The following is a 15,062-nucleotide window of genomic DNA, read 5'->3' as shown; positions in this document are numbered from 1 at the left end:
TTTATCCCAAAATGTAAGTGCTAAAAATTGTACAGTTTCATTAAAGAGGAAATCTGTGCTAACTAAATACTTGTATAACTTATACACCTCCATGTAGTTCTTTTCAACTGCTGATCGTACGGGATTAATTGATGACACGTTTTCACTTGGAAGGTAAGTGTTTGAGTCACTTAATCCTTGAATTTTGAAAATTGCTGAAGGGGGAAACTGAATGAAGTGATGGGTTCTCCCACTGTTGATTGTTCTGCAAGGATGTGATTGAAATCTAAGCCAAATTGATAGCAAGAGGGATTGGGTCTTTTATTGAAACTTAGATTTCAGATTTACTTTAAATATTAAAATATTTCAACAAGAAATAAAGAAAAGTGGGGAAAAAAAAACTACATAAATTTTACAGTTTGAAAGATTTTAAGTCAATGGCTAAATAAAATTCTTTGGACTTTACAGTGAATCAAAAAAAGAGAAATTGCCCCCTCATTCTAGTAAATCTGAAGACTTTTCTTAATTGCTCCTTCAGTTTTTAGTCCAGTGAGTTATGAACACTTCTTTCTTGAATCTTGACATAACACAGGGCTTAGACATTGTCTCAGCCGTTTTCTTCATCTGCAGGGTTCCAACCACACTGTCATAGGGTATCATAATTCGCAAAAAAGCATCTTTCACTATCAGAATATATTTTCTTTACTGCTCTAAACAATCTCCTTTTCTAGTAGGAGTGACTAACCTTGCATCTGACCCCAATCAGAGCTCCTTCAAAATACACAAACACTTTTCATTCTCTGGTTTTCCTAAACTAAAATTAATCCTCCTTATTCTAAACCCAGAAGCAGGCTCATGCCTTTCAATGCTTTCTCTCTCCTGTCATAAACTCCTACAATTTCAACAAATCTTCATGAACAAAGCAGGGGGAACACACAAGTTTAAAATCACAATTCCAGAAAGATCGAGTTAATTTTTAAATCTTGCACAAAAATAGTCGAAAACCCATACACCACTAGTTTGAAATCCAAACCGTTTAAAACAATGTTAGTGTATGCTATTGTGATGAAAGGCATATATAATGTTATCTTTACAGAACTTCTGGAGACACTTAAAGTTTTGCATTGGTCCTGAGAAAAATATATTGGAACCTTGAATTATGATTGTTACTCCCTTTAATGGTTTACTTGTTTGTTACAGAGCGACTCTACTAAGCTATTCTGTAGCCTTAAACATGACAAAATATCTGAAGAATGAATTGGAATATTTGCCTTGGTCAAAAGCGATTTCATCCAGTGCCTATATTCGGGACATGCTGCAAGATGATGAGAATCTTTACTCAAAATTTCAGGTGAGTTGAAATGAATGCCTTGGAACAGTTAAATAATAAACATCGGAAAAAATTGAAAGACTGTACAGTGAAGAGCAATTGACATTTTCCCTGTTACAGGCCTATTGGAGGAAGCAAGTTAAATCCATTACAGACAAACTTGGATGGGAAGATGATGGTTCCCATTTAAATAGGTTTGCAATTTTTACTTGTGAAACAATAAGAATCGTACATTTATTCAATTGTATAAATTCACTCGAAGAATATTTTTGATTTATGTCCAGGTTATTGAGAGAAGATGTTTTGGCACTTGCATGTCGGATGGAAGATGAAGAAGCACTAGCAAACGCATCTAAATTATTTGACACATGGTTGGCGGGAGGATAGTGAGTATACTGCCACTGATTTATCAGGTGGCAGAAAGGGATTAGGAATGTGGTGAGATTGGGGATAGCAGTTAACATGAGAATCCCAGACATGCAGAAGTCCTAATGAATTTAATAAATAGACCTAATTTGTTTTTTTTAAATGCTTTGTCATAGAACTGAACTGCTCCACAGTGTAGTGTACTACTGGTTGGGAAGACCAGAACCATAGAGTCATAGAGTTTCACAGGATTGAAACAGGCCCTTTGGCACAACCTGTCCATGCCGCCCAGTCTTCACAATTAAACTAGTCAAATTCAATAAAGATTGTATTAGTTTTGCTTGTGGGTCTGAGGGAAACTGTCCTGTTCCTCTTGACTCACAAGCAGTGCTATAAAAAACACTTGAAAGCAACCACACAGTGTTTCCACACTGTAAGTAATCTAATCTAATCTAATCTAATCAAATCAAGCAGCTCACTCCATTTAGCAGCTGTGTTTTCAAGCCTAGCAATCCCACCGGCCAGTGTTAAAGTTGCACACCCAGCTACCGGTTGGAGCCTGATTGAAATATTATGGTGAAACATTGCACCTCTGAAGACCAAGACATGAATAGCCCCAAGCTTTTTTCAGTGGATTGTGGTCATGTCTCATGGCTGAATCATTCTAATCCCCAATTCCCTTACCCTGTCATAGCAATGTTAATATAGCCCTTTCCATGCCTGCTTGCACAAAATGAAGTGCAATATAAATGTAACGGAAAGTGAAGTATGCCAATAATAACTTGTTTTTTTTCTCATAACTAGTATACCTCCAAATTTACGTCTGATTGTATACCGTTATGGGATGCAGAAGTCAGGGAATGCAACTTCATGGGAAATTATGTTTAAGAAGTATCAGGAAACTCCCCTCGCTCAAGAAAAGGACAAGCTTCTGTATGGATTGGCTTCAGTGGAAGATGTTTGGCTTTTGGACAGGTAAATACAATACTCAATCCACTTGCATCTGTCACAAATCATTCTATTGGCCTACGTTATCACACTGGTTTATGAACCAGTGAAAGAATTTACTTCACCACTTAAAGATATTTTCTAAATTCTATAAAATAAGATTCTGGCAGTACCTGTAATTTAAGTTGGTTAATACATAAGACAAAGTGAATTTGTTATAGTGAATTTGAATCATGTGGTTTAAATATAGATTAAGAGAGAGACTGTGACAGAACTAACAAACTTCAAGTTATTTAAATTATCTTATTACAATGTGGAGGTCCTGATAGTGCCAGTTATTTGGCAATTGGCTGAAAGCAGTTGGTTCAGTTGATGTTAGTTATTGTAGTAGAAAGCTAAGCTAGTTAGTGCTTCATCAGAGGTCTCTACAACAGATCATTGTTCTCAAATTAAAATGTCCGTAAGAGACAAACGATTAGGAGACTGTTCTTGAGTCAGATGTAGACCAAATTACAAATTTGGTTCATGTGGGAATTTGGAGGATGGGTGGTGGAAGAGAATAAAAGGCAAGCTTACCTCAATCACAAGAATGCACATCTTATTGTGTGAGGGGTCTCTGTGACAGTACCTGTACCCTGCATAACCATTTGAGCAAGAAATGTTGTCACTTACAGCAACCTGAGTTCTGGGTTTCAGAGTATGAGCAGTAGTTGGTGACACTGGACTGCATGTCTGAAGCTGAGAACTGGATAGCATATATGTGATAACTCCTCCCAAGGAAAACGGAATGGGTGATCACCAGGAAGTCCAAAAGGAAGCAGAAGAAGTAGTAGAGAAATCTTCTGAGTGCTTTCCACTCTCCAACCATTATTCATTTCTGAAAACTGATGACAGTGATGATTCATCTGAAAATTACAGCCATTGAAAAGTGCATGGTACCACAGGTGGTTTAACTTCAAAGCAAGGTGCAAGAAAGACTGAAAGAACCATAATGATAGGCAGTTTGATATGGAACTGATAGACATTTCTGCAGCGGTAGATGTGAATCCAGGATGCCATGTTGCTTTGCTGGTACCAGGATTGAAGATGACACTGAATAGCTGCGGAGCCCTCAGAGGGGAGGGTTGATGAAAGAATGCACCACCAGAATCTGTTGGAATCAACAATATAGTGGAAAGTGATATGGTCCTGCATTCAGAATTGAGGGACCGAGATAGGAACTTAGCAAGCAGGATCTCAAAAGTAATAATCTCCAGGTTACTCTCCATGTGCAAATGAATATTGGATAAGACAGATGAATACTTAGCTGGAAGATTCATGCAGGAGGGGTGTGCGTTTGATTCTTATGGCATTGTGACTTACTCGGAAGGGTGGGACCTGTACAGGCCCGATAATTTTCAGTTGAGCAGAGCCAGGACAGATGTTCCTTGAAGGGTGCTTTGCTAGTGCTGTTGGGAGGCTTTAAAGTAACTCAGCAGGGGTTTGGCAGCCAGGAGAGAATATTGGAGGAATACCTATGTGCACAAAATGCTGGGAAAGGTAGGTAGCAGTAGAATAGAGTAGCATGTTAATTGGTAGGGTCAGGGAAAGGGAGAAAGTAGTAAAGTCTAAATGTGCTGGATTGTGGTAGATAACATTGGTGCAGGTACAGTTTGCAAAGTATACATACGGTACTATGGCTACAACAGATTAGCCTCAAGGAAGTGCAGACTAGTCAGAACATAAGAAACATAAGAAATAGGAGCAGGAGTAGACCGTCTGGCCCCTCGAGCACCATTCAGTAAAATGATGGTGGATTTTCTCATGGACTCAGCTCCACTTACCCACCCACTCACCATAACCTATAACTCCTTTACTGTTCAAAAATCTATCGATCTTTGCCTTAGAATCATTCAGTGAGGTAGCCTCAACTGCTTCACAGAGCAGGGAATTCCACAGATTCACGATCCTAGATGTGAAATAATGTGAAGTCCCGAGCTATGAAACTCTAGTTGGGAACGAGCTGTTAAACATTCCTGGATGCAAATATTTAGGAAAGGTGGGAAAGGATGAAAAGGGATCGCGTGGCAGGGCTGACATTGCAGTGCTGGCGAAAGATAATCTCTGAGAGGCATCAAGGAGAGAATCAATTTAGCTAGAGTTAAGGCAAACAATGGTAGTTACATTGCTTAGTGAAAAGGATATACAGAAATAAATTTTGAATCACTAAATTCAAAATTATTGTAGTTTTAATGGGGGACTTTAATTATCTAAATATAGACAGGGATAGTAATTGTGTAAAGGTCAGAGTGTGACAAGTATTCCTAAGATACATTCAGGAGAATTTTTCAGTCCAACAGGTTAGCATTGTAGGGAAAGTAAGTGCTGCTAAACCTGGTTTTTGGAAATGAGGTATCCATTGAAATGTTCAATAGAACATTTGGGTGACAGTGATCATTGTAACATAAAGTTGAGGATAACAATGAACAAGGGCAATGAATAATACATAGGAAGGATAAGTAGTAGGGAAAAATCCAACTTCAAGGAAGTAAGAATTGATTGGATTGAATAAATTGGAATCAAAGATTGGCACAAAAAGTTTTGGCAGAGCAATGGGGTACCTACAAAGAACAAATGGTTCAGGCACAGTCAAAGTACATTCCTTTGTGGGACCAACAGATCCAGAACTCCCTGAATGACAGCAAGGGTAGAGATTATCCTTAAGAAGAAACTGTGCTTATGACAAATATCGAATACAAATTACATTTGAGAAAAAGGCTCACGGGGTGGTGACAAAGCAAAGGAATATAAGAATAGACTGGCAACTATCATGTTTGTCAACTTGGACTGAAAGGTAGCAAGTAATATTCATGAAATAAATGATAAGTAATGATGATCTACAACAAGAGATCATCTGACAATCACTCTCTCTTGAAACTCAATAGCTAAATCCCACACTATCAACATTTTGAAGGTGACCATTGACCAGAAGCTGAACTGGACTAGCCATACAAATATAATGAGTACAAGAGCAGGTCAAAGACTATGAATGTCACAGCGAGTAACTCCCTTCCTATTCCCTCAAAATCTGTTCACCATTTGTAATGCATACGTCAGGTGTATAATGGAATATTCCCCATTTGCCTGGACGGGTGCTGTTCTGACAACACTCAAGAAGCCTGACAGAAACGGCCTGATAGATTGGCACCACATCTACACTGTCCTCCACCAATGCTTCATATCAACAGTGTGAACTATATACAAGATGCAGTGCAGAAATTTGCAGAGTCTCTTAAAAACCCATGACCACCACCATCTGGAATGACATTGGAACACTACCACTTGGAAGTTTTTCTCCAAGATGATCACCATCCCGACTTGGTAATATATCGTTATTCTGTTATTGTCATTGAGTCAAAATCCTGGAAATCCCTCCCTAAATGCATTGTGCTACTACATACACTAACTGGTACTGAACATCTGTTCAAAGAGGTAGCTTAGCACCGCATTTTTGAGTGCATTTAGGGATGAGCAATAAAAGCTGGCCCAACCAGAAAAAGCCTCATTCTTTGACTGAATAAACAAAGGAGCCTGAGTACTTCAGTAGGTGGTGGTAAATGGGTGATAAACAGAAGAGTGGTGCCAGTGAAGGACCAAAAAGGGGATTTGCACATGGAGGCAGAGGGTATCAGTGAACTGTTAAACTGATCATTTGTAGCTGTCTTTACTAAGATGGAAAATGCTACCAGGCCACAGTGAAGGAGCAGAAGATTCAGTCAGTGGAAGGGTTTAAAATTCGTGAGGAATTCTCGGAAACTGTCCATATTTAAGTCAACAAGCCACTGACACCGATGTGACATAGCCAAGAATACATAGGTGTCACAAAGCTGTTCCTTTTCTCAAGGATACTACGTCCTTGGTTTTTCTCAGAGGACTCGTAAACGCATCCCGTGCCAACTTAGATTGGTTGGTACAGAAATTAAAGGATTTTGAGAGGCCTTTTGTTTATGTGTAAACAGATGAGACTTCAGGCCAAAGTGGTCATGTTTTAGAAGTGACCTTTATGACGGAAGTAGAGTGGTCAGCTCTCTAGCTGAGCAGTTCAGTTAGAACTAGTTGGGAGTTCAACAGTGATCTGTGTGGAAACTCTCTCTCTCTCTTTCTGCCCTTCTAACTTCAACCTGTAAGCATCTGTTCCTTTTATATACTGTGTTTCAAGGGGGTTTGCTTATTGGGACTGTTGTGTATATTTGGAACAGCATAATTAAGTCTAGTTTGGATAGACTGAGTTCTGTAGGGGTTCTTTATTCTGCTCTTTTTGTATCATTGTGAAATTTTGTGAATAAATTTGTCTGTTTTAAAATCTAGTAGTCAACCTGGCTACCTCACTCCAGGTAATTTTCACTGTACACTTACTGAAACAAATTGCAATATTATGGTCTAGGCTGTCTGCTTAAGAATATTTTGAGTGGTCTGGTCGAGTCCATAACAAGTGTGCGTAGAAATTGCAGAGAAACTGGCAATAGTTTTTCAGTTTCTGTTAGATGTGCAGTGGTGCCAGAAGACTGGAAAATTTCATCTTTGTTCAAAATATTGCAAATGTTAGCCTGTCAGCGAGAAGCTAGACTTTTAATATCCGTAATTTGAAAATTTCTATCAACAGTAATTTTGGCAAAATTACCTTTGCTGACAAATGACAGTTAGAGAATCAGCATAGATATCTTAACAGTAAATTAACTAAGGAGTGGCTCAGTGGTTAACACTGCTGCCTTACAGCGCCAGGGACCTGGGTTCAATTCCTGCCTCGGGCAACTGTCTGTGTGGAGTTTGCACATTCTCCCCCTGTCTGCGTGGGTTTCCTCTGGGTGTTCCGGTTTCCTCCCACAGTCCAAAGATGACCAGGTTAGGTGAATTGGCCATACTAAATTGCCCATAGTGTTAGGTGGGTTGCTCTTCGGAGGGTCGGTGTGGACTTGTTGGCCAAAAGGCCTGTTTCCACACTGTAGGGAATCTAAATTTATTGGAGTTTTTTTTGAGGTAACAGACATGATTAGGGCAAAGCTGTTGCTGTGGTATGAATGATGGACCTCCAAAAGGCATTTAATAGTGTCACAAAATAGACTTGTAAACAAAATTGGAACTCTGGGAATAAAATTGGCAATGGCAACATTGATACAAATTGGCTAAGTGACAGGAAACGAAGGGGGATGGTGAATGAATATTTTTTCAGACTGGAGGAAGATCTCCAGTGTTTAGGTTTGGATACTTGGATTTACTGATTAGATAGGAGAAAGTGAGGACTGCAGATGCTGGGGATCAGAGCTTAAAAATGTGTTGCTGGAAAAGCGCAGCAGGTCAAGCAGCATCAAAGGAGAAGGAGAATCGACGTTTCGGGCATAAGCCCTTCTTCAGGCATGAGGAGGGTGTGCCAAGCAGGCTAAGATAAAAGGTAGGAAGGAGGGACTTGGGGGAGGGGCGTTGGGAATGCGATAGGTGGAAGGAGGTTAAGGTGAGGGTGATAGGTCGGAGAGGGGGTGGGGGCGGAGAGGTCGGGAAGTAGATTGTATTTACTGATTAGATGTTAATGATTTAGAGTTTGTGGAACTTCAGAGGGACATGAACAGTTTTGTTGAATGAATACATAGTTGCAGATGTTCAAATCCAGAGAATGTGAGGTGTTGTACCATTGTTAGGAAGAATAAGAGTGGCAATAAAAAATTGAGTATAATTCTAAAAGAGGTTCAGGAGTAGAAAGACTTGAATGTATAAGTACATACCTCATTAAAGGTGGCATGGCAGGTTGAGAGAGTAGTTAATCGCATGCGGTATCTGAGACTTTATTAATAGGGCCTAGAGTATAAGGGCAAGGAGGATATGTTGAATTTGCAAAAGGTTTAAGTTCAGCCTCCATGGAGTATTGTGTATAGTTCTGGGCACACACTTTTTAAGAAGGATGTGGAGGCATTGGGGAATGATTACAGAGATGAGGATAGATTGCAGAATCTGGGGCTGTACTTATTAGAGAAGAGAAAACTGAAAGACAATGTAACTACAGTATTAAAAATCACGAGGGGACACAGTAAATAGGAAGAAAATATCCCCATTTGTGAAAGGATAGATAACATAAAGGAATAGACCTAAGCAATAAACAAAGATATAAGGAAAAACTGTTTCCAACAGTGTTTTGAGTTAGGAATGCACTGTCTGGGAATGTGGTGGAGCAGGTTCAATCAAGACATATTAAAAGAGAATTAGATGGTTATTAGAAAAGGAATAACAGATATGGTGAGAAAGCAGGAGAATGGCTAAAAGTGAAAATGTCCATTTGAAGAGCCTGTTTCTGCACTGTAATAGTTGTTATTCTGAGATTCTTATTCTGTAAGTTACTATAGTGTTAAAATAATTGATCAGTATTCAAATGTCATTTTTTTGCTTCATGTTGCAGATTCTTAAAATATATTAAAAATGAAAGTCTCATTAAGAGTCAAGACGTGTTCACTGTTCTCCAGTACATTTCATACAACAAGTATGGGAAAACTATGGCCTGGGATTGGACACGACTCAACTGGGAATATTTAGTAGAAAGGTAGGAACAATGTTTTTACATCTCAGTACGAATCTGATTATCAGTGAATGGACTTTTATAGATATGATACCAGCTTTATAATATCTTACATCAAGAGTCATGCCATAAAAAATTAGGTTCTAATTCAAATTTATGTTTTTGCCAATTATTAATCATAAACCTCACATTCTGTATTTTGCTGAATCTTAATTCTTTCTCTCAATATTCACTTAAGGCACAGGTAGTAATGTATTTAAAATGTTATTCTAAAGTGCATGATTTAAGATGAATTTCAAAATTGGAGTGGTATGGTGGGGGAAGTGTTATGAGTCTGTACTGAGGAAAGACACATTTAAGGAAGTCAGTTATACTGTGATTTTCTTTCAAACCTCATGATTGAACATCTGTTTCTTTTGCTAATTTAAAAAGTACTCTGCATTTATAAAACTCCTTCAGTGGTCTAATAGCACCCATCAGCACTTTGAAATAATGTAATCCTATTTTGGTTGTTGTTATAAAGGAACTGTGACAGCCACTTTGCACACAGCAAGAAATGAAATAGCGATCATATCGTTTCTGTTATCCCTCTGTTACCTACGGAAAGCATAGAACATGAGGAATCCACAGCTGACATAACCGTAATTTTTTTCTGATTTTCTTTGACAACAGGCACACCCACCTATCCTCTGCACAACCTTTTATAGGACCAGGAGTAGGCCATTCAGCCCACCATTCAATATTGTCATGGCTGATTGAACATTTAAATTCTTTTTACCCACCCTATCCCCATAACTCTCAACACCATTTTAAATCAAAAATCTTATCAAACCCCACCTTTTAAACATAGATGGACTAAGCTGCCACAGTTCTTTGCGGTAGAGAATTCGAAAGGTTCACAACCTTCTGAATGAAAAGCCTCTCATCTTGGCCATAAGTGACATCCCCTTTATTTTTAAATTGTACAGCCTGGGTTCTAAACTCCCTAACTTGGGGAAACATATGACCTACATCGACCTTGTCTCTGCCTTTTAAGAATTTGTATGGTTCGATAAGATCACTTCTCATTCTTCAGAACTCGAGAGAATACAGGTCTAAATTGTCCAACCTCTCTTCATTCTGGGAACAAGTCTGATGAACCTTCTTGCACTCCCTCTAAGGCAATAATATATTTCCTGAAATAAAGATATTAAAACTACACATAGTACTCCAGGTGCAGTCTAACTAAGCTCCTACACAAGTGAAGCAAGATTTCACTACCCCTGCACTCGAATCCTCTTGCAATAAAAGCTAACATTGCATTAACCTTCCTAATACCTTGCTGCAAATGTATTTTAGTCTTCAGTGACTTGTTGACAAAGGCATCTAAGAAGTCCTTTTGTACACCTACATTTTCCAACTTCTTTACATTTAAGAAATAGTCTGCACTACTACTTCTCTGACCAAAGAATCTGATGTCTCATGTTTCCACATTATATTATGCCTGTCACATTCTTGCCCACTCATTAAACCGACCTGAATCATGCTGAAGCCATTTTGTATTTTCCTCACAACGTCCATTTCCACTTGGTTTCACATTGTCGACAGATTTGGAAATATTATATTTGGTCTCGATGTCCAAATCATTAACATATCACTAATGTGAACAGCTGGAGTCCAAGTACTGATCCTTATGATACCTCACTTGTCAGTATGAGAACGACCCATTTATTCCTACTGTTTTCTGTCTTTTAGCCAAATCATGCCAGTACATTTACCTCCTGTCCCATGTGCTTCAATTTTGTGGAGAACTTTATCAATAGCATTCTGAAAATCCATATATACTCTAGCCAACACCTCTCATTTTATCAATTTTGAAAATAACATCTTAAAAAAAATTCCGAGTTCATCAAACACATTTTCCCATTTGTAAATCCATACTGACTATACCCAATCAGATGGTGGTCATCCAAGTATCTATTAATTCCATACATTATTATACATTCTAGCATTTTGTCTATTACTGATGTAAAGCTAACAGGTCTGTAATTTCCTGTTATTTTCCTCTCTCTGTCCCATCTTAAATAGTAAGGTGATGTTGGATCCTTTAGAGTCCATGGGAATCATTCTATAATTTATAGAATTTTGGAAGATCTTCACGAATGCAATAAACACTAACTACCAACATAGTTACCGACATACTAACAAGGACATAGAACTCCTTCGGCATTCTGGGATTTATCAGCTTTTGGTGTTATTAATTTCTCCAGTACAATTTTTTTATACAGTTAACTTCCTTCAACTCCTCATTCTCCACAGCCACTTGAATAACTAGATTCTATGAGATTTGTTCTTTCTTCCTGAATGAAAACAAAGTAATGATTTAGCTTCCCTGCTATTTTTCAGTATAAATACTCCTGACTCCACTCATAGTAGATCACATTCATTTTAGCCAGTTTTTTTTTACGCTTTCACAAACAGTTTTTTTTTTGCTGGATTTAATTTGTATTCTATTCTCCCTTTTTTTCTCAGTCTCTTGGTCCTCCATGGCTGTTTTCTTAAAAACTTCCAATCCTCAGAATTACAGGCAAAGTACAGTAGACCTTTTCTTTCAATCTTATACAATCCTGAACTTCCTTTGTTAACCAAGGTTGACTGACCTTTCCTGAATTTCTGCACCTTGAGGGAATGTATCGCTGCTGTAAGTCATTTAATAGTTTGTACATTACTTATGTACAATCATGGCTTTTAATGTATTTTCTCAATTTAACTCAACCAATTTTGTGCCTCGTGCTTTCATAATTTTGTTTATTCAGAATATTTTTACAATAAAAGTTTGTTAACTTCAACAAAACAGAAATGGAAAAAGACAGTAGGTCTGGCAGTATCCCGTGAAGAGAAAGCAGAGTTAACATTTTGAGTTCGCTGACCCTTCAGTACTGATAGTAGCTTGGAAAGGCCGCTAGCAGTGGTGTTGAGTAGTGAGCATATAGGCTGCAGTGGAGCCGAGAGAGAAGGCGACATTAGCCAGGCAAAGGATTGGATGATACTAAGCCAGAGAGAAGGAAAAGCTGATACTATGTACAATAAGTAGGTGAGAATGGGTTGACTGTGCTAAAAGCAGCCCGTGTCATGACAGGGCCTGGGTGTTAGAATGGGCAGAGGACATCAAGAGGTGTATCAAAGTCTAAAATTTTGAACTCAATATTGAAGCCTGAAGGCTGCAGGGTCTCCAAGCAGAAGTTGAAGTGCTGTCCTTCCAGCTTGCGCTCAGCTTCACTGGAGTATCGCAGCAAGCCTGAGACAGAGATGTCGACCAGGGAGCAGAGTGGTGTGTTGAAGAGTCAGGTGACTAAAATCTCAGGGTCGTTATTGCAGACAGAATATAGGTGTTTTGCAAAGCTGTCTCACAATCTGTGTTTCATCTCTCCAATGTAGAGAGAACACTTGGTGAGCAGTGAATACAGTAGGCTGGATGAAGTGAAGTTTAGATAAAACACTGTTTCACCTGGAACGTGTACCTGGAGCCTTGCTAGTGAGAGGGGAGGAGATAAACAGGCAAGCATTACACATTGTCATTGCATAGGAAGGTGCCATGGGACTGTTGAGAACTGTTGGGAGTTTATTAGGGTGTTCCGGAAGGAACAGGTCCTGCCAACACTGACAAAGGAGGGGTGGTGGCATCCTGCTGGAGGTGACAGTAATAATGGCTTAGAGTCCTTTTGGATGCAGTTTCTGGGTTGCGGTGGGGCAATGGAAAGGGAGGACCAGGGAACTCCATTGATGTTGTGGGAGGGAAGTGAAGAGGTGAGGGCAGACACAGGTCAGCCCAGTCAACCATGTTAATGTGGAATCCTCGGTTGAAAAAAAATGGAAATTTCTGAGGCCCCTTAACTTTAACTTAAATTTTGTTCAAATTTCAGATACACAATTACTGATAGAAATCTTGGACGCCTAGTTTCAAGAATAACCAGCTCATTTAACACCGAGCTCAGGTTGTGGCAGGTGAGATGGAGAAAGACTGTTTTAACTTTGTTTTTACATCAAGGATCACAAATCGTGAGAGGTGATACATACGAAACAAGATCAAACCATATCTAGATGCAAACAGAGAAGCATCATTAATAGATAGCTGCTTAGTCACTACTCAGGCATTGGTCATAGCAATTTTTAGAATATGTCATCAAATGAAGAGAGGGAGTAGACATGAAGGTAGGATCAGAACAGACATGGAAAGTGAGATATGAGGCCAGGAGGCTTGGATGGTTGGTCAAAAAGAAGGGTGGTGGGTAGTTGATAACTTGCAGTCTTGCCTCAGTTGTTTTATGATCAACTTGATAAAATCAGACCTACTGGTAATGCAGACTGGGAGCTTGGGTCTTTTAATTGTTTTACAACCTGTTCCAACTGGCGGATGAGCATGTGAAAATGTGGGGCATGAAATAGTTGAAGTGCACATGTTTCACGGGTCAAAGGGAGAACTATGAATGCCTGTGCAGAAAACAATCAGTTTCCTACAAAGTTGACAGTGCAGCTACTGGAAATCTGAATCATAAGCAGAAAATACTGGAAATACTTGGCAGGTTCAGCAACATCTATGGAGAGTGATACATCACATGCTCTTGTCCGCTGTGTTTTTTATTGGGTGCAGGGGGACATGATATGTTATATAGTTCAGATGGCTAGCCCACTACCTACCCACCCATGCTCATAATAGAGAGTGAGTGAGTAAAATCAGCAGGCCGCTCACTGTACACAGATTCAACCTCAGTATTCTTCCCATAGTTAATGTTCCAGTTTGACCTTTCAGAATGAAGAAATGTTATAGATGGTAATAAATTTTAATCAGTATAGAGAGAAGGAATAAGGGAGGAAAAGAAAAAAAAGGCCTGAGATAAAAAACAATTCGTCACATTCTCCACCACTTTGTTTTCAAAGTACGACATGATGGGGGGTAGAAGGTGAGGATTGGGGTGATCTCTGTTGTGTGGATGGGGTGGGGAAGATTTATTACTTTGGATAAACTGATATGAGCGAATTTGTTAAATAATTTATGCTCTTTTAATTTTAAGATGAAATACTTCTTTGAAAAATATCCAAACGCTGGAGCAGGAGAGACGCCTCGTAAACAAGCTCTTGAAACGGTCCAGACAAATATAGACTGGCTAAAAAACAACAAGGATGAAATAAAAGGATGGTTGCAGAGCAATGTGTGATATTGGGAGCACAGTGCCCTTCATGTAAACACTATATATTCTTAACAATAGCTTTTGTGTTGGCTTTGAGGACCATTGCATTTGTGCTTGAAAAATTAATATATGGAAAAGAATGATATTCCTTCTCTTTTCCAAAAGCGTGCCTTTTCTATTGTTTTATTTGTGGCTGTATTGCCCATACAGTTTGTGAAAGAATTCAGGTGCCATCTTTTTTCCTGTCACGCCTTATAATGACAGTTTTACAGTTCATGCAACTTAACCGGACTAAGCTATACATTGTCATCTTTGTAACATGTTCAACAACAAAAAAAACTACTGCTGTAATGATGAGTTTTAAATAAATGAATTGTGAAGATTTTATATAGACCTTGAATCCAACTTTTTTTATTTAAATCTCTATTAGTGGTTGGTTTCTGTTCTTAAAACATTCATGACCACTTTGCACTGTTAAATTAGCAGATTGTGTGACACTCACTGAGAGACTTTTCTCTTGCATGGTAAGTTGAATCACAAGCAGCAGTAGTAGGAGCTGACCAGAGGGAACAAGCAACTTTCATGGAACTGATGGTGCTGACAATTTTCAGAAGTACAACCACATTACCATAATATGTGGCCACAGGTGAGACTAAAGCCATTGAGGTTGTTGGTTTCCTTATGCCTAACTTTTCTTTACACATCCCATTTCCCCCGTGTCTTACGATTG

The 15,062-nt window shown here is 38.9% G+C and overlaps 1 protein-coding gene across 2 annotated transcripts in view; it reads left to right on the top strand.

Moving 5' to 3' along the window:
- LOC122553638 (glutamyl aminopeptidase) overlaps positions 1-14,707 on the top strand; it is a 64,309-nt gene extending 49,602 nt beyond the window's left edge. The window contains exons 13-20 of one of the 2 annotated variants that reach the window (XM_043697755.1): positions 98-153; positions 1,180-1,330; positions 1,430-1,503; positions 1,594-1,695; positions 2,480-2,650; positions 9,048-9,188; positions 13,067-13,148; positions 14,216-14,707. In XM_043697755.1, coding sequence (XP_043553690.1) covers positions 98-153; positions 1,180-1,330; positions 1,430-1,503; positions 1,594-1,695; positions 2,480-2,650; positions 9,048-9,188; positions 13,067-13,148; positions 14,216-14,359 — 921 coding nt within the window. In that variant the 3' untranslated portion in view covers positions 14,360-14,707. Of the gene's footprint in view, positions 1-97; positions 154-1,179; positions 1,331-1,429; positions 1,504-1,593; positions 1,696-2,479; positions 2,651-9,047; positions 9,189-11,675; positions 11,845-13,066; positions 13,153-14,215 lie in introns of those variants that run through there. The other variant, XM_043697764.1, reaches the window with a different exon arrangement.
- Positions 14,708-15,062: the final 355 nt, after the last annotated feature.

Source organism: Chiloscyllium plagiosum, chromosome 1, assembly GCF_004010195.1.
Source record: "Chiloscyllium plagiosum isolate BGI_BamShark_2017 chromosome 1, ASM401019v2, whole genome shotgun sequence".
NCBI classification, from domain to species: Eukaryota; Metazoa; Chordata; class Chondrichthyes; order Orectolobiformes; family Hemiscylliidae; genus Chiloscyllium; species Chiloscyllium plagiosum.
This window is presented reverse-complemented; position numbering and strand designations above follow the sequence as displayed.